Source organism: Calidris pugnax, unplaced genomic scaffold (assembly GCF_001431845.1).
Source record: "Calidris pugnax isolate Ruff unplaced genomic scaffold, ASM143184v1 scaffold44, whole genome shotgun sequence".
In the NCBI taxonomy this organism is placed as follows: domain Eukaryota; kingdom Metazoa; phylum Chordata; class Aves; order Charadriiformes; family Scolopacidae; genus Calidris; species Calidris pugnax.
Genome location: NW_015094506.1, coordinates 7,014,177 through 7,039,739, shown reverse-complemented (window position 1 = coordinate 7,039,739; position 25,563 = coordinate 7,014,177). Strand labels below are relative to the sequence as shown.

The 25,563-nt window shown below is 48.7% G+C and overlaps 4 protein-coding genes and 1 long non-coding RNA gene across 5 annotated transcripts in view; 3 read left to right on the top strand and 2 right to left on the bottom strand.

Moving 5' to 3' along the window:
- Positions 1-24,529, top strand: part of LOC106901049 (histone H1.10-like) — a 135,129-nt gene extending 110,600 nt beyond the window's left edge. The window contains exon 2 of the mRNA XM_014963378.1: positions 23,747-24,529. Within this exon, the coding sequence (XP_014818864.1) occupies positions 23,747-24,370 (624 nt within the window). The 3' untranslated portion in view covers positions 24,371-24,529. The remainder of the gene's footprint in view (positions 1-23,746) is intronic.
- Positions 856-25,546, bottom strand: LOC106901060 (histone H2A-IV). The gene is made up of 2 exons (XM_014963396.1): positions 25,134-25,546; positions 856-1,205 (listed from the first exon to the last, which is right to left on the bottom strand). The coding sequence occupies exons 1-2, from the start codon at positions 25,506-25,508 to the stop codon at positions 1,191-1,193; spliced, it is 390 nt and encodes a 129-aa protein (XP_014818882.1). The 5' UTR covers positions 25,509-25,546; the 3' UTR covers positions 856-1,190.
- On the top strand, positions 1,818-2,315 carry LOC106901071 (histone H2B 1/2/3/4/6). Its single transcript, XM_014963407.1, has one exon. The coding sequence runs from the start codon at positions 1,935-1,937 to the stop codon at positions 2,313-2,315; it is 381 nt and encodes a 126-aa protein (XP_014818893.1). The 5' UTR covers positions 1,818-1,934.
- LOC106901072 (histone H2B 1/2/3/4/6) lies at positions 3,312-3,692 on the bottom strand. The gene has a single exon (XM_014963408.1). The coding sequence runs from the start codon at positions 3,690-3,692 to the stop codon at positions 3,312-3,314; it is 381 nt and encodes a 126-aa protein (XP_014818894.1).
- Positions 5,305-7,171, top strand: LOC106901080. Its single transcript, XR_001414240.1, has 2 exons — positions 5,305-5,457; positions 6,661-7,171. It is a non-coding gene; the product is annotated as an uncharacterized LOC106901080 (long non-coding RNA).
- Positions 25,547-25,563: the final 17 nt, after the last annotated feature.

Genomic DNA, 25,563 nt, shown 5'->3' with positions numbered 1-25,563 from the left:
GGAGCCCCCCCCCCCCCAAAAAAAAAAAGTGCCCCAAGAGAGTCAGGAGGCTGCCGGCCCCCGCAGCTAAAGGGCTGCTCAAGACTGTAAGGCTAAAAAAGCAACGAGGAGCTCCATTAAACCAGAAAGAAATCGGAACCAAGCGGAGGAGCAGCAAAGCAGAAGAACGACTTTAGAGCAACACTATGCCCAGCTGGAACAGAGCGAAATTTTCTAAGAACCGCTTGCCTTCTCCCAAAACAGAGGAGGAAGCTTGAAACTTCCCGTGCCTCACAGAGAAACGGAGGCGGATCCAGCCAGTACTGCCAGAAAAACAAAATTCAAAATAATAATGTTCTTCCCAGTGTAACGCAAGGGCTGTCGCTGTGGTGGCACATCGTATCAGGCAGCTCCCTGAGAACACCGGTAACACTGTCCTGCCTGAGATACTTCCCCAGTGCTCTGCGGACTTAATTCCGCTAAGGAAAGCCAACGGGACTCCAGCGAGGGAGTTAAAAAGCAGCGAAAAACGGAAATCAACAAGAGACCCGCAGCAGGGAACGCCCCCCTCGTTGCGAAAGAATTGGCTTTAAGTCTCTGCCGGGACCCGCGATTCCTTCAGGGCTTTATTTTTTCTGCCTGTGCTTAGTTTTCCCCCCACTTCGCTCAGCGTTGCCCATAACTGTAACATCGATCAGTTACAGCTTTTTTATACTCTCAAGGAGAACAGAAATAGTCTATGGAAACTGTGACTCTCTATAAAGACTTGGGTTACACCATCCTTTAATAAACACCGCAGAGAGCACAGACAGATGAGGCAGAGTTCACTTACCATTTACTCCCATATCATACTAAAACATAGTAAAAGCTTCTAGGTTTTATCAACAAAAAAATATTTTATTAAAAACAAAATAGGAGACCAACACAAAAAAAAAAGAAACAAATAAATAAACAACGCCTCAGTAGAACAGACAATTTTTAAAAAATAAAACAACCTCCCTATGAAAAGGAGACAGGCAAGAACAGAAAATAACAAACTTAAGGCAAAAACTTTTAAGAAAAAAAAAAGGCTTACATATTTCTGCTTGCGTTCACGAGAAGAAACGAAAGCACAGAGAGCGACTCAACCTTTTATGACCGTTGTGGGCGGCTCTGAAAAGAGCCTTTTTGTTTGTTTGTTTGTTCAGTATCCTAATTAGACTTCAGGGCGCTCACTTGGCTTTGGCCTTGTGGCTGTCGGTCTTCTTGGGCAGCAGCACGGCCTGGATGTTGGGCAGCACCCCGCCCTGCGCGATCGTCACCTTGCCCAGCAGCTTGTTGAGCTCCTCGTCGTTGCGGATGGCCAGCTGCAGGTGGCGGGGGATGATGCGCGTCTTCTTGTTGTCGCGGGCCGCGTTGCCCGCCAGCTCCAGGATCTCGGCCGTCAGGTACTCCAGCACGGCCGCCAGGTACACCGGGGCGCCGGCGCCCACCCGCTCCGCGTAGTTGCCCTTGCGCAGCAGCCGGTGCACGCGGCCCACGGGGAACTGCAGCCCGGCCCGCGACGAGCGCGACTTGGCCTTGGCCCGCGCCTTCCCGCCCTGCTTCCCGCGGCCAGACATCACAGCCGATCAGCAGGAACACAAAACGCCGTCCCGCTGTCACACGACCTGCCCCCGGCAGCGCCCTCCAGCCTCTTTATATCCTGCTCGGGTGGAGCGGCGGCGCGGTCGCTGATTGGCTGTGAGGGAGGCGCTGTTTCCTCAGCCAATGGGCGCGCGAATCGAGAAGCGTCCAATAGCAAAGCTTAGCGGGTCGTGACGTTCTACGGCAGAACTTCCAACCAATGGGGATGCAGCGCTGTGGAGCCTCTGCTTTGGGCAGCGCCGGTATAAAGGGGGCTCCCGCGGCCAGCGGTGTCATCCGGTGCTTCGTGAGCGTTGTCTGGGTGTGAGTCGAGACGCGCGTTCGCTGCGATGCCTGAGCCGGCCAAGTCCGCCCCCGCGCCCAAGAAGGGCTCCAAGAAGGCCGTCACCAAGACGCAGAAGAAGGGCGACAAGAAGCGCAAGAAGAGCCGCAAGGAGAGCTACTCCATCTACGTGTACAAGGTGCTGAAGCAGGTGCACCCCGACACGGGCATCTCGTCCAAGGCCATGGGCATCATGAACTCCTTCGTCAACGACATCTTCGAGCGCATCGCCGGCGAGGCCTCGCGCCTGGCGCACTACAACAAGCGCTCCACCATCACCTCGCGGGAGATCCAGACGGCCGTGCGGCTCCTGCTGCCCGGCGAGCTGGCCAAGCACGCCGTCTCCGAGGGCACCAAGGCCGTCACCAAGTACACCAGCTCCAAGTAAACACCTGTTTTAAAAGAATAACCCAAAGGCTCTTTTAAGAGCCACCCACACATTCAGTAAAAAGAGCTTTAATTTCTGTATATTTCAGTCTAATTGATGGTATGTGCTTAACGTTTAATCCGAGTGATCAAAAAGCCCTAGTACAATTCACATAAAGAACACACTTATCTCTGTTTTATCCTTGTGATTAGTGCCCTTACCTGTTCAACAGCTTTCTCTGCCCTGCTGAACCCAGGCGTAGCGGTGAGTTTTCACGCTGCCTGCTGTGTCTGCTTTCTTCCGGGCTGCTCGGATTACCATCTGTGCAGGGCACCTCCCCTCTGCCATCCGCTTCTAGCGTGCCATTGCGCGGTGAAAGGTGTTGTCTGAAACGAGAGAAAGGAAGGGGAAGTAGGTATAGTGCTATCCCCGAGTGAGCGTGGTTTCAGCCCCGTTCTATTCCTTTTCACGGTCCTCATTCGATGAACTTCGGTTATCCGCCATAGACGTATATCAATATACTTCTGAAGTTTCTTCGAAGATTTTGGTAATTTAGGTAAAGATTTTTTTAGTGTTACGTTTCGTTCGTCTTCTTTATCAGAAAAAAATCCTTAATTTAAAATATATGTTTTAAATTATTAATTAAGCTATTTCTTTGTATTTTTTTTTATTCTAATATTCCTAATACAAAATTATTACTGATTTCGGAACGGACCAACATTCAGATAGGCAGGGTCTAATAGCGTGTCACGACCTTACTCCCTGCCGCCCCCTGATGGGCAGTTTCGAAATTTTCTGTCATTTGGGGATTTTATAGCATCAGGTTAAGAGCTCAGGCTCAGAGCCATAAGAAAATCTGCAATAACGGGTGAAAACCTGGTCCCTATGCAAGCGAGACTTAGAGAAGTCAAATAACTGTCGGAAAACACGAGTGACGAAGCTCTTCAAGTGAAAGAATTGGTAGTTCTTAAAAGAGCCTTTGGGTGGAGCAGGTGCGGCACGGGGTTCAGAGGCAGTTTACTTGGAGCTGGTGTACTTGGTGACGGCCTTGGTGCCCTCGGAGACGGCGTGCTTGGCCAGCTCGCCGGGCAGCAGGAGCCGCACGGCCGTCTGGATCTCCCGCGAGGTGATGGTGGAGCGCTTGTTGTAGTGCGCCAGGCGCGAGGCCTCGCCGGCGATGCGCTCGAAGATGTCGTTGACGAAGGAGTTCATGATGCCCATGGCCTTGGACGAGATGCCCGTGTCGGGGTGCACCTGCTTCAGCACCTTGTACACGTAGATGGAGTAGCTCTCCTTGCGGCTCTTCTTGCGCTTCTTGTCGCCCTTCTTCTGCGTCTTGGTGACGGCCTTCTTGGAGCCCTTCTTGGGCGCGGGGGCGGACTTGGCGGGCTCAGGCATCGCAGCAAAGGGACATCCGTCCCTCACGCACCGGCAGCGCTCATGAAGCAGCGGATGACGCTGCTGCGCGCGGGAACTCCTTTTATATACCAGCCTCGACGCAAGGCGGGAAAGTTAACCCCGCCTCCGACCCAGCTGTGAGTCACTGAAATGGGTATATGATTATATGATTTCGCAATCCTCCTGCGGATCGCACCGCCGAACGTGCGATTTTTGTCGGTGCTGCACGACCGATGTGTCACTCTGGGGAGAAGGTTAACGATCACCGCAAAAACCCGCGCGGCCGCAGTGTGTCCTGGGAAGGAAACGAGGGCGCGGAGAGGTTACCGTTCTGCGGGGCGCGCAGCGATGCAGCGCTGCATGGGCGCAGAGCGCTGGCGTTGCCTGCGGGGAGCGATGCGGCGGTGTGTCCCCCGTGGGACGTGTGCGCGGAAAGAGCGGGGCGCTGTGTGTTTCCGTCACGGAGCTCGGCGATGTGTGTGTCGCTGGCCCCAGGGCGATAGGTTTCGGGGAGGCGTAGGTCAATATCTGTCGGGGCGTAAGGGTACTGAGTTTGGGGGGTCCTAAATCTACGTATTTTGGATGGGGACACGTGTATTTCTGGAAGCGCAGATGGGCGGCTCTCGTCCGCAGTACGATGGTGGCGGGGCGCGGACTCGTTCGTGTGTCCTAGGGGGCGCAGGACGATGTGTGCTGTGGGGGACTCAGGGGGATATCTGCTCCCATTTAGGGCTCGGAGCGGTGTGTGTATGTCATCGCGACAGAGGCGGCGGGGTACGGAGCGATAGGTTTGTGGGGGCTGTGCGGAGCGACGGGAGAGTTGCGGGAGCGGGGCGTTATGTGCGCCCGTCGGGGAAGAGCGATGTGTCTCGGGGAAGGGGAGGGGGTGGCGACGCCGCCGCTGAGCGAGGTGTGTTTGGGGGGGCGCCGAGCGTTGGGGCTCTGGTGGGCTGGGCGCCGCGACTGTCGGGGGGAGCAGAGCGATGGGAGCGACTCCGGGGAGCGGAGCGATGGGACCGTCGGTCGGGACAGAGCGATGTGTTTCGGAAAAAGAAAGGGGAGGAGAGGAGACGAAGATGCCGTAGAGCGATGGGACTCTGGTGGGCTGGGCGCCGCGACTGTCAGGCGGAGCAGAGCGATGGCAGTGATTTCCGGGAGCCGAGCAGCTCCTTCGGGGCGAAGAGCGGACCGAGGTGTGTGTGTTTGTCACCGGCGTCAGAGCGATGTGTTTATCGGTCGCGGCAGAGCGATGGGAGCGTCCGTCGGTGCACAACGATGTGTGTCTTGTAGCTCCCGGGGCGGAGCGTACGTCGGGGGGAGCAGAGCGCTGTGTGTGTTAGGAGCTAAGGGTAATGCGGGTTAGGGACGCACAGCGATGTGTTTTCGGGGACGGGTTGGACGGGAGAGCGGCGACAACCCCGCTGGGCGGTGTGTGTTCCGTGAGCGGCAGAGCTCACGACTACGGTACGAAAGGGGAAGTGTCCGTCTGTCGGTGCCGAGCGATGGGAACGTCTTAGGGGAGTGGAACGATGCCGGGGCAGAGCGACGTGTTTCGACGAAGGAAGGGGACGGGACGAAGACGCCGTAGAGCGATGGGACTGTGTTACGCTGGGCGGCGCTGAGCGATGGGAGTGACTTCGGGGAGCGATGCGACGGTGTGTCCCTCGTCGTGTACGGAAGGAGCGGAGCGCTATGTTGCTCTGTCGCCGTGCACGGCGATGTGTGTGTCGCTGGCCTCAGGGCGATAGGTTTCGGGTAGGCATAGGTCAGTATCTGTGTCGGGTAACGGTAATGAGGGTCCTAATCTATGCATTTTGGGAGGGAGGTGTGTTTCTGGAGGAGCAGAGCGATAGCTGTCTCCTGCAGTACGATGCTCCCGCGGCGCGGACTTATTCGTGTATCTTAGGGGGCGCAGGACGATGTGTGTTGTGGGGGACTCAGGGGGATCTATGCTCCCATCTTGGGGCTCATCGCAAGAGAGGCGGCCCCCGTGTGCTGGGGTACGGAGCGATAGGTTTGTGGGGCTGTGCAGAGCGATGGGAGCGTTGCGGGACCGGAGCGATATGTGTGTCCGTCGGGGCAGAACGATGTGTTTCGGGGAAGGGGGCGAGCGGGACGGCGCCGCCGCCGCAGAGCGCTGTGTGTTTCTTTAGGTGCAGAGCGGTGGGACTATGGTACGAAGGGTGAAGCGTCTGTCTGTCGGTGCCGAGCGATGGGAGTGTCTGTCGGGGCAGAGCGATGTGTTTCGGAGAAGGGGGGGACAGGGGACGGGGGGGAGGGAGGGAGAGAAGGAGAGAGAGCGGGGAAAGGAAAGAGGGTACGGGACGAACACGCCGCAGAACGATGCGTGTGCGATCGGAAGAAGAGCGGTGTGTGCGCTGGTGCGGGCTGAGCGATGTGTTTGTCCTGGAGGTGCAGAGCGCCGTGTGTGTCGGGACCTAAGTGTCTCAGGGAGGACGCAGAACGACGGTGTCTGGGGCAGGGGGCTCAGAGCCATGGCTGTGTGGTACGCGGGGGAACGTGTGCCTGGCGGGACGATGCGGGATGTGTGTGTCCGTCGGCGCAGAGCGATGTGTGTCGGGGAAGGGACGGACGCCGACGCTGTGAAGCGATGCCTGCGCAGGGTAGGAGCGGAACGATGTGTGTGTCGTCGGAAGAACAGCTACGTGTGCGGTGTGGGGCACCGACCGATGGCTGCGCTGTAACGCAGAGCGATGTGTGCGCCGTCGGCGCAGAACGATGTGTGTGGTGTGTCGGTCTGTGCACGGTGATCCTGCGTCAGGGGGTGAAAATCTAATGTGTGTTTCGGGGTGCCCTGACTTGTTGGTTTTTGGTTTTTTTTTTTTTTTTTTTTTTGGAGAACAGTGCGATGTGTGTGTCGGGGACACGCTCTATGTGTTTGCATATCATTTTATGATAAACGCGTTACAGAACATGAAGGAAGTGAAGGGTTTTTTTTTTTTTTCAGAACAAAGGAGTGTACTGAGACGCAACGTTGGGCTGTTGAGAGAAGAAACTGTCTCTTCAGATCACTGTGACAAGTGCTCCGTGTTGGGATCCCCGAGCACTTGAGACGGGACAGCAGACCTTCCTCCCGCGGCTTGAAGACGTGGGAGCGAGTGTGTCGTGCACTTCGCGTAGATCATCTTTCACCGCTTTCGTTTCGAATTTCTTCGGTCGAGCTTGCGCAAGCCGCCACGGCGCAGCGCCGGCACCTCTTACCTACCGCTGGATTTCCGCGTTCCCTTTTGCCGGGCTCGGCGCTGCCCGCCCTGCCCGAGGCTCACTCGGCGGCGGGACCCACCCGCTCCGCCCGGGTAAGACGAGGCGGTGGCGAAGGTGTAAAGCAGAGCTCAAACCCGGGCTTTATTCCTCTCCGTCCGCCGCACCGCGTCCCGCCGCGCTCCGCGCCCGGTTCCTCTTCTCCCGGCCCGGTCTGGTGACTGAGATGTTAATTACACACACGTTCCTGTAACGAATTTGCATTCGTTTCATCTGGCTATTTCTTTCTGGAAACATACGTGTTGGAGATTCAATTCACTTCTGTTTCTCGCACCGCTGCCGGAAGCCCTTGAAGGGAGCTGTCGTATTCATCAGCCCCAAATTAACCCTTGTGGGGCTTCAGGGGTCGGTGCGGAAGCAGAGGGGTTGCGCACACCCCTAGCCGTGTCGCGGGGCTGCTCCTCTCCCCCACCCCAGCCGCTGCAACCCCATCTCGTCCGCTCTGTCCGGGGCCGGCAACAGCCCTGCCTGCCCCGCTTCTCCTCTCGGTACCGAGGGGCTCTGTCTCGTTGGGCGAAAAGCGATTGGAGCTGGAAGTTTTCTAACTGTGGGAAGTGCCGAGCTAAAATCAGTGTTTTATCCCGCAAGGAAGTATTGGTTCCTCCCCAGACACCCCTCCCCGTCTCTCCCTTTGCTGGGGCGCAGAGCTGTGGCGGAGCTCGCTCGCACGGGAAATAGCCACGAATGGAGAAACCGGAGAGAAGAGCCTGCGGCGACCAGGCTGAGTCACAGCGGGGCACCGGCTGCTTACACAGCACCGCCCCCCCTCCCTTCCCTTCATGTCCCCACGCTGGTTCCTCCACTATTTCCTCGAGCTTTAGGCCAGCACACTCCATCGCCTCTCCACGGTCCCGAGCCCCGGGCACACACACAGCCGTGGGAGGGATCCCCGGCCGGGGCGGGAGGAAGGCTCGGCCAAAGCCCGCAGCGAAGGGGCGACGCGGAGTCCTCAGTGTCCCCCCGCTCCTGGTGACACGGGGAGGTCTGCATGGGCAGCGCTGGGGCAGCCTGGCACCGTGCCCTCCCGCAATCCAAACTCTCCTCCCAGCCTTTGTGTGGGCAGATTGTCAGGGAGGAGCACACCCTCTCCGTAAATAGCACACACTCATGTGCACAGATTCGGCAGGGAAGCCACCGTTCGCCTCATTAAGAGCTACACATTAGTTATCACTAATTGATTTTTCTGTGTAATCCTTAGCTGTCCAAGAACAGCTTCGTCCTCAGAGTGGAATAGTTAACAACAGCGGTGAGAATACTTGGCGTGAGGTGAGGATAAAGTTCCTCTTCTCAGTGGTGGGATGAAATGCCTTCTATCCTCAAAACTATGGCAGTCATTACCGACATTTGCCAAACAATTGAACACCTTCGTTTGCATACGATCTGTGCCCTTAAAAAGTCGCATGGTTCCAGGATTATTATTTTTTTCTTGAGATGAAATGAATCTAAATTAAAACCCTCTTCTCGTTGGACTTTTTCCAGACGTGTCACTTCAGCCATTTTTTGCCTGCCAAAGTCTTTTCCCTAATAGACTCTGGTGTGTATTGCATGTTGTCCGGGAAAGGAAGTTAAGTGGGAAGAGATGGAATCAGCAACAGAAGGCGCGTTAAAATAAATAAATAGAAAAATCTTAGGCAGTATAAATCCGTTTTCCTTTGGGAGTTTCTTATCAAACTTCGCCCAGCATCCTCAAACGTAAGGGAAAAAAACCATACGAGTCACAAAGGTTAGTTTGATGTCTTTCTAGATACAAACTAAATTGTATGGAAAGCTGAAAAAAGTAAGCTGAAAACACGTAAACTGAACTCTGCTCAGGGTGGATCTACAATCCCGATGTCAAAAGAAATGGGAACGTATCTAAGATAAAGAAAAACAATTTGCACCTCTGAAGACAGGGGCTTTAGCACCCTTTTGTTCTTGAAAAGCACTGTCTTTCCCACAGGAACAGCCCACAGAGATATTCAGCCAGCCTGTCCCTTTCCTAACTTTTTGTGTGCTTTCAGGTCTCGTGCAAGAACTGATTCCCTGAACACAGACTGATATTTGGAAAGGCAGTTCTGGGCACCGGTTCCACGCGATGGAAAACCCGACCCTGTGAAAAAAGCAGTACAAAAAAAGCTTTACTCATCACATCAACTGTGTACAGGAACATTTCATTTCAGTTCTGCTTGTACTTCTGCATCCAATCGGATTCTGTTCCCATAAGGAAAACATGCTGCTTGTTGCTAGGACCTTCTTCCCTTCCCCTTTGGCAGACTTGAAGGTGACTTGTTTGAGGATATCTCGAGATCTTGCCCTCCACCTCTTGGCTTTGGAGTTGCATTTAGGGTCAGGCTTTACCTTATATGCTGTACCTATGCATTCCTTACTCCACTGGTTGCACTTTCCTGGGTCAACGTTGTCCCAGGCTCGTCCCCACAGACTTCCTCAGTGATCCAGGGCTGTGGCTGTCTTTTATCACTGCCACAATCCCTGCTCCACTTCCCTCTGCAATGGTCCTTCTGACAGATGGGGCAGTCAGGGTACTCATGAGCCAGGTTAAGAGAAGAAATCATCAAAAATTAGGGGTGTCAAGTACATCCCGCTGATTTCACTGATCTTATTCTGTGAATGAGATTCACGTATTCTGTGAATACTGGGCTGTGTGCAGAACAACCTTGTCAGGGGAGCTGTCAGAATAATCTGCAAGGCCTGTAACACTTCTTTTCTTGAGGAAGAGGAAGGAGGAAACAGCAGTTAGGGACTGTAGCGAACAACTTAAGCGGCTCCTGTGAGCAGAAATACCACTATGACGTCCTGAGTATCAGCTGGAAGGAGAGGAACAAGCTCGTTCTGAAATGCACAGGTCTTCCCAACCTCAAAATATCTGGGAAGGAGCCATGGATACCATCTTTCCAAGGGTCTCAGCTTTTTTCTCAGTGCTCACCCGCAATACTCTGCTGCTCATTTGCAAGGAGGAAGAATAGCTTAGATGTCTTCGCATCCGTAAGTGCTGCAGGTGATTGCACTTTTCCCATCTTTGCAGTATCACTTTCCACCACTGATCACAGGTCTTCTGAGCCAAGGCACCAGGCAGCTGGGAAGTGTCTCACCCACTCAATCTCCGCCTGTGCTGCCTGCAGCTTGCAGAAGACTGTACAGGACAGTTCAGTTGTGCAACAAGATGTACCATTACATGTTTGTCACTTCTTATTTCTTCCCCCCAAAAAACAGGCTCACATTGTTGCAGGTGCCAGGCAGAAGTCAAAACTAAAATTTTGTGTCTCACTCTCTTAAGATGGAAATGAAACGTTGGCCATGTGGCACCGCACCTTCGCTGAGGTTGGTTGTGGAGTGAACAGCCCAGGAAAGAGAATGCCAACCCTTTCCCCAGAGTAACCCGTGGTGGGAAGGAGCTGCTCTTCCCCAACGCACAGGGGAGGCAGCAGCAGTCCAGACACACTGCACTGGGGGATCTCAGATGACACGCACAACATGTGCAGCAGCAAAGGAAGTGTCACTTTCATATAGCCTTGAAGTTATTTCACATGTTCGTGTCCCCCTCAAATGGCTTCAAATATTTGCCTGAACAATTAGAAATATTCAAATTTGTGATACCCAGAGTTTCCATTCTACGCAGCCTTCTGGTGTCCAGCTTGTGCACACATTTCCAGACATGTCATATTTTGTGTACCCTGTGGCCCCCTCAGCTAATTAAAGGAAAGGGTTGAGCAGAAAGGAAGAGTGATGACTGGCTACTTTCTCTCTGCCTGAATTCACATTCCCCACTGGCAAAATTAGGCTTTTTATTAAACCATTATTATACACATATAAATTCATCCAGTATAGTAACTTTTTCATGAATATTATATTTATATCACATTGGAACATTAAATGCTAAACATGAAACTTTATAATTTCACTGATTGCTTGCTCGATTGATTAATCTGAACTGATTCTTGGAGTTATGCCTTAACTGAGCTTTGAAGTTACGGAAAACTATATGGCCTGGAATGATCAAGGAGTGATTTCTCTCTTGCTTTGAACTAAAAAAAACCAACCCAACAACTTTTTATAAAATCTGAATATTTTTCCAAGGAGATAATTTTAAGAAAAAATGAAGAAAGCTGTATCTGTTTATCCCCTTGTCATAACTAAATTTTCTTCCTAATGCATACCATACCTCTGGTCACAGATCTCTTATTTTAAGAGATTAAAGATCTATCTGGAATTTTAAATCTATATGAATACAAAACCCTTTTGTCATTGGGAAAGGTCTTTTACTGGAGACTGAACAGTACGCAGTTGTAACCCCTTCCCTATTGAGACATGAATTTTTCTTACTCATGTAACAATATGTTATGATGTAGAACATCATATAAATAGGTTTTTTAAATAAAATCTATCATCCACGGACAAAAGATATCTCCCAAATGATCCAAAGTCTGCAGTTACGTCAAGGGCAGATTCAAAATGCCTTAAACACCCTTGTGACTTCATTTATGTTTCTCATGTACCTGGAGCACCCGTAGGTCAGAATGGATTTAAGTGGATCACATATATAAAGTGTGATTTCTTAGCAACACAGGCATCAGGTGAGAAAATATTGAAGATGCTGTGCAGCCTTACCCAGCCCAAGGTGAAAAACATGTTGATGGGGCTTCCCAGCGATAGTCATAATGCATGAGCTTGATCACCCTGTTTGAAGCGTGCCCAAGTGTGCTGCAGTCCTGCCTCCTCAGCTGCATCTGTGAGATGGGTACCCCCATATATCCTCCTGTGCAAACTGTGAAAGTCCAGCACAGTCACTTGATGGGATGAATCACAAGACCAGAATGCTGCAATCGATGACTATAAATAGTTCAGAAGGGACAAGCAAGGAAGGAGAGATATCTGTATGGGGGGTGAAGGGCAGGGAGGGGGGTTTCCCTCTATGTAAAAAAATTAATTGATTGCACAGAACTGCCTTTGAAAATCAATTATTAACTCTCGAGAGTTTATGGCTGAAAATGAGAGGCCAAGCAAACAAAGGAAACCTAACGGTTGGTATTTACCATAGGCTGCTCTGTCAAGGGGTGGATGTTGAAGCTTTCTTATTTCAACCGCAGGAAGCATCGTACTTTCAGGCTCTGATGCTGCTGGGGGACTTTAATGAACCTGACAGCTGCTGGAAAAGTGGCACAGCAAGCTGTAACTGGTCCAGGAGATTCCTGATGTGCACTGGAGATAATTTTTTAATCCAGATGAAAGACAACCCAACCAGAGGGGAAGCACTACTGGACCTGTTGCTCACCAACAGAAAAAAATAGCTGGAGAAGTCAAGACTGGTGGCAACCTGGGCTGCAGCCTGGGTCCAGGCCCATCACAAACTTGAGAATTATGGGCCGGGCAAAAAGACCTTAAATTTTAGTGGAGTGGTTTTTCAGATGTTTAAGAAACTACTGGATGGGTGTGGCAGATGCACTCGCCCCGACAGAGATCTGACAAAGATCCGACAAAGACATAATAAAAACCAGGCAAAAGCCCACCAGAACTTCCCCCCTCAGTTCTCGTGAAGCTCACATGGTCATGGCCAACACATATGCATTTCAGTCAAAATGTGAAGAAGTTGGGGTCTTCAGCCAATTCAGGCAATGGGGTGGCTACATGACCCTGTATGATCACAGGTAAAGTTCTAATAGGATACAAACGAGGCCCTGCAAAAACAGCCATGTAGAGATGCTTCTCAGAGCAGTGGGTCTGTGGTCGGGGACTCTCCCCGTTGGCTGGGATATCACTCCATGGTTCATCTCCTGTACAGGGTGAGAGCCCTTGTTTTGTCAGTGCGTGATTGTGCACATTTTGAATCATCGTTTCTAAAGCTTAAGAAAGTCTTAAGTCATGCAGTATTAATTTCCTCATACATTCTAAACCTGTGGTTTACTAACGCTGTTGGAGTGTTAAACAATTTTGATACACCTAATTTCAAGTTAGTTCTCCATTAAGCAATTTTGGTTAGAATAAAGTTTATTTTGAATTTATGACTTGTGAAAATTTGATTTTGCAAGCCTCTACAACAAAGGGACCCCTGGGAAACTGCCCTCAGGGATAAAGGAGCAGAACAGAGACAGCAGCTATTTAAGGACATTTTTCTTAGAGAACAAATCTTCTCAATTCCCACGTGTAAGAAATCAAGCAAGGAAGGCAGGAGACCAGTCTGGCTGAATGAGTTCTGGTTGAATTGAAGTGCAAGAAGGAAATGCATAGGTAGTGGAAGCAGGGACATGCATCCTGGGAAGAATATATGGATGCTGTTCACTCATGTAGGGATGGGATCAGGAAAGCTAAGGCATATTTGGTGCTAAATTTGGCAGGGGATGTGAAGAATAATAACAAGGGCTTCTGCAGGTACGTTGATCAGAAAGGGAAGACTAGAGAAAATGAGGCCCCCAATAAGACACGAAAACTAATGACAACTGATACAGAGAAAGCTGAGGTACTCAACAATTTTTTTGCCTTAGTTTTCACTGGCAATCTCTCTACCCACCCACACCTCTCAAGTCCTTGAACCTCAAGGGAGGGATGGGGGGAACAAAGTCCCTCCCATCATAGGAGAAGATCATCTGAGGAACCTGAACATATACAAGTCCATGGGACTTGGCAAGACGCATGCAGGGTCCCAAGGGAGCCAGCAGATGCGGTTGCTAAGCCATTCTCCATCATATTTGAAAAGTCACAGCAGTCAGGTGAAATCCCCAGTGACTGGAGTAAAGGGAATATCACACCCATTTTTTTAAAAAGGATAAAAAGGAGAGTCCCAGGAACTACCGATCAGTTAGCCTTACCTTTGTAATTGGTAAGATCCTGGAACAGATCCTCCTGGAAGCCACGTCGAAGCATATGGAAGACAGGGAGGTGACTGGGAGCTATGGACTTGATGGATGGACTATAAAATGGATAAGGAATTAGCTGGCTGGCTGCATGCAAAAAGTTACAGCCAATGGCTCAATATTCAAGTGCAAACCAGTAACAAGTGGTTTCCCTTACAGGTCCATACTGGAACCAATACTATTTAACACCTTCATTAATGACATAGATAGTGGGACTGAGTGCACCCTCGGCAAGTTTGAGTATGATACCAAGCTTAGTGGAGCAGTTGATATACCAGAGGGAAGGGATGCCATCCAGAGGGACTTTTACAGGCTTGAGGGGTGGGCCCATATGAACATCATGAAGTTTAACAAGGCCAAGTGCAAGGTTCTGCCCCTGGGTTGGCGCCATCTCCAATACCAGTACAGACTGGGGGATGAGTTAGTTAAGAGCAGTTCTGCAGAGAAGAATTTGGGCATAGTAGTGAATTAAAAATTGGATATGAGCTGGCAATGTGCACTTGCAGCCCAGAAAGCCAAGCATATCCTGGGCTGCATCAAAAGAAGCATGGCCAGCAGATCGAGGGAGTTAATTCTCCCCTTCTGCTCTGCTCTCATGAGACTCCACCTGGCGTATTGCAGTCAGATCTGGGGTCCTCAGCACAAGGAAGATGTGGACTGGTAGAGTGGGTCCATAGGAGGACGACAAAAATGATCAGAGGACTGGAATACCTCTCCCGTGAAGAAAGACAGAGAGATAGACTCTGGTGTGTATTGCATGTTGTCCGGGAAAGGAAGTTAAGTGGGAAGAGATGGAATCAGCAACAGAAGGCGCGTTAAAATAAATAAATAGAAAAATCTTAGGCAGTATAAATCCGTTTTCCTTTGGGAGTTTCTTATCAAACTTCGCCCAGCATCCTCAAACGTAAGGGAAAAAAACCATACGAGTCACAAAGGTTAGTTTGATGTCTTTCTAGATACAAACTAAATTGTATGGAAAGCTGAAAAAAGTAAGCTGAAAACACGTAAACTGAACTCTGCTCAGGGTGGATCTACAATCCCGATGTCAAAAGAAATGGGAACGTATCTAAGATAAAGAAAAACAATTTGCACCTCTGAAGACAGGGGCTTTAGCACCCTTTTGTTCTTGAAAAGCACTGTCTTTCCCACAGGAACAGCCCACAGAGATATTCAGCCAGCCTGTCCCTTTCCTAACTTTTTGTGTGCTTTCAGGTCTCGTGCAAGAACTGATTCCCTGAACACAGACTGATATTTGGAAAGGCAGTTCTGGGCACCGGTTCCACGCGATGGAAAACCCGACCCTGTGAAAAAAGCAGTACAAAAAAAGCTTTACTCATCACATCAACTGTGTACAGGAACATTTCATTTCAGTTCTGCTTGTACTTCTGCATCCAATCGGATTCTGTTCCCATAAGGAAAACATGCTGCTTGTTGCTAGGACCTTCTTCCCTTCCCCTTTGGCAGACTTGAAGGTGACTTGTTTGAGGATATCTCGAGATCTTGCCCTCCACCTCTTGGCTTTGGAGTTGCATTTAGGGTCAGGCTTTACCTTATATGCTGTACCTATGCATTCCTTACTCCACTGGTTGCACTTTCCTGGGTCAACGTTGTCCCAGGCTCGTCCCCACAGACTTCCTCAGTGATCCAGGGCTGTGGCTGTCTTTTATCACTGCCACAATCCCTGCTCCACTTCCCTCTGCAATGGTCCTTCTGACAGATGGGGCAGTCAGGGTACTCATGAGCCAGGTTAAGAGAAGAAATCATCAAAAATTAGGGGTGTCAAGTACATCCCGCTGATTTCACTGATCTTATTCTGTGAATGAGATTCACGTATTCTGTGAATACTGGGCTGTGTGCAGAACAACCTTGTCAGGGGAGCTGTCAGAATAATCTGCAAGGCCTGTAACACTTCTTTTCTTGAGGAAGAGGAAGGAGGAAACAGCAGTTAGGGACTGTAGCGAACAACTTAAGCGGCTCCTGTGAGCAGAAATACCACTATGACGTCCTGAGTATCAGCTGGAAGGAGAGGAACAAGCTCGTTCTGAAATGCACAGGTCTTCCCAACCTCAAAATATCTGGGAAGGAGCCATGGATACCATCTTTCCAAGGGTCTCAGCTTTTTTCTCAGTGCTCACCCGCAATACTCTGCTGCTCATTTGCAAGGAGGAAGAATAGCTTAGATGTCTTCGCATCCGTAAGTGCTGCAGGTGATTGCACTTTTCCCATCTTTGCAGTATCACTTTCCACCACTGATCACAGGTCTTCTGAGCCAAGGCACCAGGCAGCTGGGAAGTGTCTCACCCACTCAATCTCCGCCTGTGCTGCCTGCAGCTTGCAGAAGACTGTACAGGACAGTTCAGTTGTGCAACAAGATGTACCATTACATGTTTGTCACTTCTTATTTCTTCCCCCCAAAAAACAGGCTCACATTGTTGCAGGTGCCAGGCAGAAGTCAAAACTAAAATTTTGTGTCTCACTCTCTTAAGATGGAAATGAAACGTTGGCCATGTGGCACCGCACCTTCGCTGAGGTTGGTTGTGGAGTGAACAGCCCAGGAAAGAGAATGCCAACCCTTTCCCCAGAGTAACCCGTGGTGGGAAGGAGCTGCTCTTCCCCAACGCACAGGGGAGGCAGCAGCAGTCCAGACACACTGCACTGGGGGATCTCAGATGACACGCACAACATGTGCAGCAGCAAAGGAAGTGTCACTTTCATATAGCCTTGAAGTTATTTCACATGTTCGTGTCCCCCTCAAATGGCTTCAAATATTTGCCTGAACAATTAGAAATATTCAAATTTGTGATACCCAGAGTTTCCATTCTACGCAGCCTTCTGGTGTCCAGCTTGTGCACACATTTCCAGACATGTCATATTTTGTGTACCCTGTGGCCCCCTCAGCTAATTAAAGGAAAGGGTTGAGCAGAAAGGAAGAGTGATGACTGGCTACTTTCTCTCTGCCTGAATTCACATTCCCCACTGGCAAAATTAGGCTTTTTATTAAACCATTATTATACACATATAAATTCATCCAGTATAGTAACTTTTTCATGAATATTATATTTATATCACATTGGAACATTAAATGCTAAACATGAAACTTTATAATTTCACTGATTGCTTGCTCGATTGATTAATCTGAACTGATTCTTGGAGTTATGCCTTAACTGAGCTTTGAAGTTACGGAAAACTATATGGCCTGGAATGATCAAGGAGTGATTTCTCTCTTGCTTTGAACTAAAAAAAACCAACCCAACAACTTTTTATAAAATCTGAATATTTTTCCAAGGAGATAATTTTAAGAAAAAATGAAGAAAGCTGTATCTGTTTATCCCCTTGTCATAACTAAATTTTCTTCCTAATGCATACCATACCTCTGGTCACAGATCTCTTATTTTAAGAGATTAAAGATCTATCTGGAATTTTAAATCTATATGAATACAAAACCCTTTTGTCATTGGGAAAGGTCTTTTACTGGAGACTGAACAGTACGCAGTTGTAACCCCTTCCCTATTGAGACATGAATTTTTCTTACTCATGTAACAATATGTTATGATGTAGAACATCATATAAATAGGTTTTTTAAATAAAATCTATCATCCACGGACAAAAGATATCTCCCAAATGATCCAAAGTCTGCAGTTACGTCAAGGGCAGATTCAAAATGCCTTAAACACCCTTGTGACTTCATTTATGTTTCTCATGTACCTGGAGCACTCGTAGGTCAGAATGGATTTAAGTGGATCACATATATAAAGTGTGATTTCTTAGCAACACAGGCATCAGGTGAGAAAATATTGAAGATGCTGTGCAGCCTTACCCAGCCCAAGGTGAAAAACATGTTGATGGGGCTTCCCAGCGATAGTCATAATGCATGAGCTTGATCACCCTGTTTGAAGCGTGCCCAAGTGTGCTGCAGTCCTGCCTCCTCAGCTGCATCTGTGAGATGGGTACCCCCATATATCCTCCTGTGCAAACTGTGAAAGTCCAGCACAGTCACTTGATGGGATGAATCACAAGACCAGAATGCTGCAATCGATGACTATAAATAGTTCAGAAGGGACAAGCAAGGAAGGAGAGATATCTGTATGGGGGGTGAAGGGCAGGGAGGGGGGTTTCCCTCTATGTAAAAAAATTAATTGATTGCACAGAACTGCCTTTGAAAATCAATGATTAACTCTCGAGAGTTTATGGCTGAAAATGAGAGGCCAAGCAAACAAAGGAAACCTAACGGTTGGTATTTACCATAGGCTGCTCTGTCAAGGGGTGGATGTTGAAGCTTTCTTATTTCAACCGCAGGAAGCATCGTACTTTCAGGCTCTGATGCTGCTGGGGGACTTTAATGAACCTGACAGCTGCTGGAAAAGTGGCACAGCAAGCTGTAACTGGTCCAGGAGATTCCTGATGTGCACTGGAGATAATTTTTTAATCCAGATGAAAGACAACCCAACCAGAGGGGAAGCACTACTGGACCTGTTGCTCACCAACAGAAAAAAATAGCTGGAGAAGTCAAGACTGGTGGCAACCTGGGCTGCAGCCTGGGTCCAGGCCCATCACAAACTTGAGAATTATGGGCCGGGCAAAAAGACCTTAAATTTTAGTGGAGTGGTTTTTCAGATGTTTAAGAAACTACTGGATGGGTGTGGCAGATGCACTCGCCCCGACAGAGATCTGACAAAGATCCGACAAAGACATAATAAAAACCAGGCAAAAGCCCACCAGAACTTCCCCCCTCAGTTCTCGTGAAGCTCACATGGTCATGGCCAACACATATGCATTTCAGTCAAAATGTGAAGAAGTTGGGGTCTTCAGCCAATTCAGGCAATGGGGTGGCTACATGACCCTGTATGATCACAGGTAAAGTTCTAATAGGATACAAACGAGGCCCTGCAAAAACAGCCATGTAGAGATGCTTCTCAGAGCAGTGGGTCTGTGGTCGGGGACTCTCCCCGTTGGCTGGGATATCACTCCATGGTTCATCTCCTGTACAGGGTGAGAGCCCTTGTTTTGTCAGTGCGTGATTGTGCACATTTTGAATCATCGTTTCTAAAGCTTAAGAAAGTCTTAAGTCATGCAGTATTAATTTCCTCATACATTCTAAACCTGTGGTTTACTAACGCTGTTGGAGTGTTAAACAATTTTGATACACCTAATTTCAAGTTAGTTCTCCATTAAGCAATTTTGGTTAGAATAAAGTTTATTTTGAATTTATGACTTGTGAAAATTTGATTTTGCAAGCCTCTACAACAAAGGGACCCCTGGGAAACTGCCCTCAGGGATAAAGGAGCAGAACAGAGACAGCAGCTATTTAAGGACATTTTTCTTAGAGAACAAATCTTCTCAATTCCCACGTGTAAGAAATCAAGCAAGGAAGGCAGGAGACCAGTCTGGCTGAATGAGTTCTGGTTGAATTGAAGTGCAAGAAGGAAATGCATAGGTAGTGGAAGCAGGGACATGCATCCTGGGAAGAATATATGGATGCTGTTCACTCATGTAGGGATGGGATCAGGAAAGCTAAGGCATATTTGGTGCTAAATTTGGCAGGGGATGTGAAGAATAATAACAAGGGCTTCTGCAGGTACGTTGATCAGAAAGGGAAGACTAGAGAAAATGAGGCCCCCAATAAGACACGAAAACTAATGACAACTGATACAGAGAAAGCTGAGGTACTCAACAATTTTTTTGCCTTAGTTTTCACTGGCAATCTCTCTACCCACCCACACCTCTCAAGTCCTTGAACCTCAAGGGAGGGATGGGGGGAACAAAGTCCCTCCCATCATAGGAGAAGATCATCTGAGGAACCTGAACATATACAAGTCCATGGGACTTGGCAAGACGCATGCAGGGTCCCGAGGGAGCCAGCAGATGCGGTTGCTAAGCCATTCTCCATCATATTTGAAAAGTCACAGCAGTCAGGTGAAATCCCCAGTGACTGGAGTAAAGGGAATATCACACCCATTTTTTTAAAAAGGATAAAAAGGAGAGTCCCAGGAACTACCGATCAGTTAGCCTTACCTTTGTAATTGGTAAGATCCTGGAACAGATCCTCCTGGAAGCCACGTCGAAGCATATGGAAGACAGGGAGGTGACTGGGAGCTATGGACTTGATGGATGGACTATAAAATGGATAAGGAATTAGCTGGCTGGCTGCATGCAAAAAGTTACAGCCAATGGCTCAATATTCAAGTGCAAACCAGTAACAAGTGGTTTCCCTTACAGGTCCATACTGGAACCAATACTATTTAACACCTTCATTAATGACATAGATAGTGGGACTGAGTGCACCCTCGGCAAGTTTGAGTATGATACCAAGCTTAGTGGAGCAGTTGATATACCAGAGGGAAGGGATGCCATCCAGAGGGACTTTTACAGGCTTGAGGGGTGGGCCCATATGAACATCATGAAGTTTAACAAGGCCAAGTGCAAGGTTCTGCACCTGGGTTGGCGCCATCTCCAATACCAGTACAGACTGGGGGATGAGTTAGTTAAGAGCAGTTCTGCAGAGAAGAATTTGGGCATAGTAGTGAATTAAAAATTGGATATGAGCTGGCAATGTGCACTTGCAGCCCAGAAAGCCAAGCATATCCTGGGCTGCATCAAAAGAAGCATGGCCAGCAGATCGAGGGAGTTAATTCTCCCCTTCTGCTCTGCTCTCATGAGACTCCACCTGGCGTATTGCAGTCAGATCTGGGGTCCTCAGCACAAGGAAGATGTGGACTGGTAGAGTGGGTCCATAGGAGGACGACAAAAATGATCAGAGGACTGGAATACCTCTCCCGTGAAGAAAGACAGAGAGACTTGGGATTGTTCAGCCTGGAGAAGAGAATCGTAGAATCATAGAATGGTTAGAGGTGGGAGGGACCTTAGAGATCCAACCCCCCTGCCGTGGGCAGGGACACCTTCACTAGAGCAGGTTGCTCAAAGCCCCATCCAGTCTGGCCTTAAACACTTCCAGGGATGGGGCATCCACAACGTCCCTGGGCAACCTGTGCCAGTGCTTCACCACCCTCATAGTAAAGAATTTCTGTGTAAATCAGAAAGCATCACAGTAAAGAATGGTGTTGTGTGACCTTATTGCGGCCTATCAATATATAAAGTATATAATAATAATTAATAATAATAATATAATAATAATAAATAATAATATAATAGATAATTTCTTATAAGAAAGATGGAGATTTTTCACCAGGGCCTGTAGTGACAGGACAAAAAGCAACAGTTAAAACTGAAAGAGGTTAGATTTAGATGGGACATACGAAAGATATTTTTTACAATGAGGGTGGTGGGATACAGGAACATGTTGCCCAGATAAGCTGTGGATGCTCCATCATCGGAAGTGTTCAAGGTCAGATTGGATGGGGTTTTGAGCAACTCGATCTAGTGGAAGATGTCTCTGCCCGTGGCAGGGTGGTTGGACTGCAGGATCTCTGTGTGTTCCTTCTGACTCAAAACATTCTATGATTCTACAGTCACTCAGGCTCAAAAGAACCTTCATGAAAGCATTTATCCAACATCAGGAGAAAAATGGGTCCTTGTATTTCTGCCTGAAGTTCTGAGAAAGTTCTGTCATGTCCAAACATCACGGTCTACCGTGAGCACTACCTTCTACCTTCGCACAAAACTTTTTTATTTTAATAAATGTTCTATTTCTTTGGCTATTATTTTCAGGGAAAAAGAGGAAGTGGAAGTAATTCTGTCTTTTATTGAATACATCGTTTTACAAAGATTCCTATCAGAAAAAAAAAAGGTTAAAATAATCTTTGAAATAAGTATTACTTTTTTAAAATAAGGTTGCCCATTAAATTGAAGGAACTAAAGGGAACTTGAAAGATTATTTTTCCTTCCTCTCCTCCACCTGACAACATTTGCAAGATCTCTTTGCATTTCCTGCTTTTGCTGAACCTAAAACTGTCTATGATTTAAAAAAAAACAAACAAAAACCACAAACCAAAAAATAAAAAGTCCAGATATATTGTCAAAATATTGGAGCACCAGAAAAAGGCGCATTTAGGAGCACATACAGACTACTTTAGGATTGTGCTGCTACAGAAGGTGTTTAGAAGAATGATAGAGGCCTAGCCTAAACCCAGGAAAATACATTCACGGAGGATGAAAAGAATTTAAAGTTAAAGCTACCGGTGGACTGACTCTGATAGGTGTGAATAGAAGGGAGTAAGATGCAGAATTTGAAGGAAATATGTATGCTACAGAACTAATCCCCAGAAATTTCTCCTCAATGGTGCGTGTCTTTCCCAACAGATTCACTTCTGTGACAATGTAGTTCACAACCCACAATCCACAGTGGGGTCAGCAGGTGAAACTACCATAAAATTTAGCTGTTGGCTCCAAATTCACATTGTCCTCAGGATTTATACTCTTGCATGTTATGTTGTTATGTTATTATGCTGCTTGTCTTCTCTAGACAAAAACCCATCCGAAATGCTGCCACATCTCTTGGCAGTTTCTCACACTTTAGGTGCACCTTAGTCATGGTAAACCAGCACCGCTGACAAGCTCTTTAAAGCTGACTCCCTCGTCACAAAAACTCCACAAGATGGTGTGAAATATTATATGATCAAAAAAAAAAAAATAATGAAAGAAGCCAAACGACTGCATTTTCAATAATATGAAACAATCACCAGGGTCTCCTTTCCCATATTGTACTACGTATTTTTGAACATGACATTCCTCTGTCCAACTAATCCCAGGAAAAAATTATTTTATGTGTTTTTAGTTTATGTCACATTACAAAAACTCATGGGTTGGAAAAAGTCATGCCCTAGTTTCTCTTGGCAGCTCTGAGGACATAATTGTTTTATTAAGCCCCTTGATTGATATTATTTTATTAAAGAATTTATATTTAATTTTTTATAATTTTATATAATTTTATAAATTTATATAATTTTCCATAAAGAAAACATGCAAACAATATTTTTTTTCCCTTTTTTTTTGCACAACTGCTGATCATGGCTAACAAAATGCCTGAAGTACAGTGTAAATGTAAGCACTAAAATAAACACTCTCTTAAAATAAGAACATACAAATCAATGTGTTAAACTATTGGGCTTGGAAAAAAAAAATATTTTGGAGAAAAATATGTGAATATAGTTCACTGAAGTATTAAGAGAAGCGCGCAGAGAATTGAGGGAAGCAGGGAAAGAACTTCTCTGTGTTCTTATGAGATGTTGAAAGAACCTGCCGAATTGAGGGAGATGTTTTTCACGTAAAAGTTTCTAGTGAAAGCTGTCTTTCTTTTACTGTTGATTAGCTCCGAGTAGAGCTAAAGAGGCCACTATGTCCAAAGGTTTCATTATTTTTAAGAGATGAAGCCGTATTACGGGAAACAAACCATAACCCAGATAGAGAGCGGCTACTTTGTGTTACTTGCTTCTTTTCAAAGCTAATTTCCGCTAAGAAAGGGTCTCGACATTACCTCCGTTTTGCACTACCTTCATGAAAAACCGTCTCAGGAACACGAATCCGCTGTCACTGGGACAGTGCTGTTACAAGGAAATTTTTAATTCAAAAGGAAAAATAAAAATCTCAGGATCCAGCTCGGCGTGCAATCCCCAAACGCAGGGATTATCGGCTTGCCTGAAGCTCATTTTCACTCTCAGCGAAAAGAAACGCCGAAAGACAAAAATACGCTCTGTCCCCGGCACCGCTGCTAAGAAACGGGGTGCCGTGGTCACGTTTTTTTTCCGAAAAACATACTTTTTTGTGGAGGAAGAAACACAAGCCGAGCGGCAGAGCGCCGGGAGGAGGGGCGGGGCGGGCTCGGCAACGCACCAATCAGCGCCCGCCGCGCTGCTATAAATGGGGGCGCCGCCGACGCCGCTGCAGCCGCCGCGCTCTGCCCCGCGCAGCACCGACATGTCCGAGACCGCTCCCGCACCCGCTGCTGAGGCAGCGCCCGCCGCCGCCCCGGCCCCCGCCGCCAAGGCCGCCGCCAAGAAGCCGAAGAAGGCGGCGGGCGCCGCCAAAGCCCGCAAACCCGCCGGCCCCAGCGTCACCGAGCTGATCACCAAGGCCGTCTCCGCCTCCAAGGAGCGCAAGGGGCTCTCCCTCGCCGCCCTCAAGAAGGCGCTGGCCGCCGGCGGCTACGATGTGGAGAAGAACAACAGCCGCATCAAGCTGGGGCTCAAGAGCCTGGTCAGCAAGGGCACCCTGGTGCAGACCAAGGGCACCGGCGCCTCCGGCTCTTTCCGCCTCAGCAAGAAGCCCGGAGAAGTGAAGGAGAAGGCTCCTAAGAAGCGGGCGACCGCGGCCAAGCCCAAGAAGCCGGCGGCCAAGAAGCCCGCCAGCGCCGCCAAGAAGCCCAAGAAGGCGGTGACAGCGAAGAAGAGCCCCAAGAAAGCCAAGAAGCCGGCGGCCGCCGCGGCCAAGAAAGCGGCCAAGAGCCCCAAGAAGGCGACCAAGGCTGCCAAGCCCAAGAAGGCGGCAGCGGCCAAGAGCCCGGCGAAAGCGAAGGCGGTGAAGCCCAAAGCAGCCAAGCCCAAGGCGGCCAAGCCCAAAGCGGCCAAGGCGAAGAAGGCGGCGCCCAAGAAGAAGTAGACCCCCGGGGGAGAAAACTCTTGCTCTGCGCTTAAACCCAACGGCTCTTTTAAGAGCCACCCACCTTTTCTCAAAAAGAGATGAAATAAATTGGGGTGTTTTTTTTTTTTAAATATATGTATTGTGGATAAATGGTAGAAATTGTTCTAGAGCTTTCAAATCTATTCCATACAGGATTTCATGAAGCTGGCACCTGTGACCGCGGGGAGAACGTCACCACTTCAGGGAAATGGTTCACTCCTTCGAGAGCGAGTTTTGCTTCGAGACGACGTAAGTACTTAGGGACTTGTAACTTATTACTTTAGTTATTTATTTTTAGAACAGAGCCTTGTAGCCAGTGCTTAACGCTTTCCTTTCCCCATCTGCGTGTGCGGCTACGTGGGAGGCGGAGGGGCGGGGAGGGCTTCTGGTCGCTGTCATCCCAGAGTGCTCGCCTCGGCAGAAAGATAAGGTAGAGATTTATTTTGCACTTTAAAGAACTGTAGAACTTAAAATCACAAAAAGCTTCGGCTTCAGATATAATTCACTCAAAATCAAAAATACTAATCTGCCCTGAACATTTTGACACATAACTATAAAAAAAGAATACTTCAGCTGCAACTCTTGTTGCTCAGCAAAAAACACAATACTATCAGTGTTTAAGTTTCCAAGGTCACTTAAAGCATTTCAGCTCTTCAGTGATGTAGTGGGTGGCTCTGAAAAGAGCCTTTGGGTTTTTTTGGGAAAGAGCGCTGTTCTTCGGAGGAGCTCACTTGGCTTTGGCCTTGTGGCTGTCGGTCTTCTTGGGCAGCAGCACGGCCTGGATGTTGGGCAGCACCCCGCCCTGCGCGATCGTCACCTTGCCCAGCAGCTTGTTGAGCTCCTCGTCGTTGCGGATGGCCAGCTGCAGGTGGCGGGGGATGATGCGCGTCTTCTTGTTGTCGCGGGCCGCGTTGCCCGCCAGCTCCAGGATCTCGGCCGTCAGGTACTCCAGCACGGCCGCCAGGTACACCGGGGCGCCGGCGCCCACCCGCTCCGCGTAGTTGCCCTTGCGCAGCAGCCGGTGCACGCGGCCCACGGGGAACTGCAGCCCGGCCCGCGACGAGCGCGACTTGGCCTTGGCCCGCGCCTTCCCGCCCTGCTTCCCGCGGCCGGACATCGCAACGACTCGGCAGCAACACAAAACGCTGTCCCGCTCCTCTCAAACGACCTGA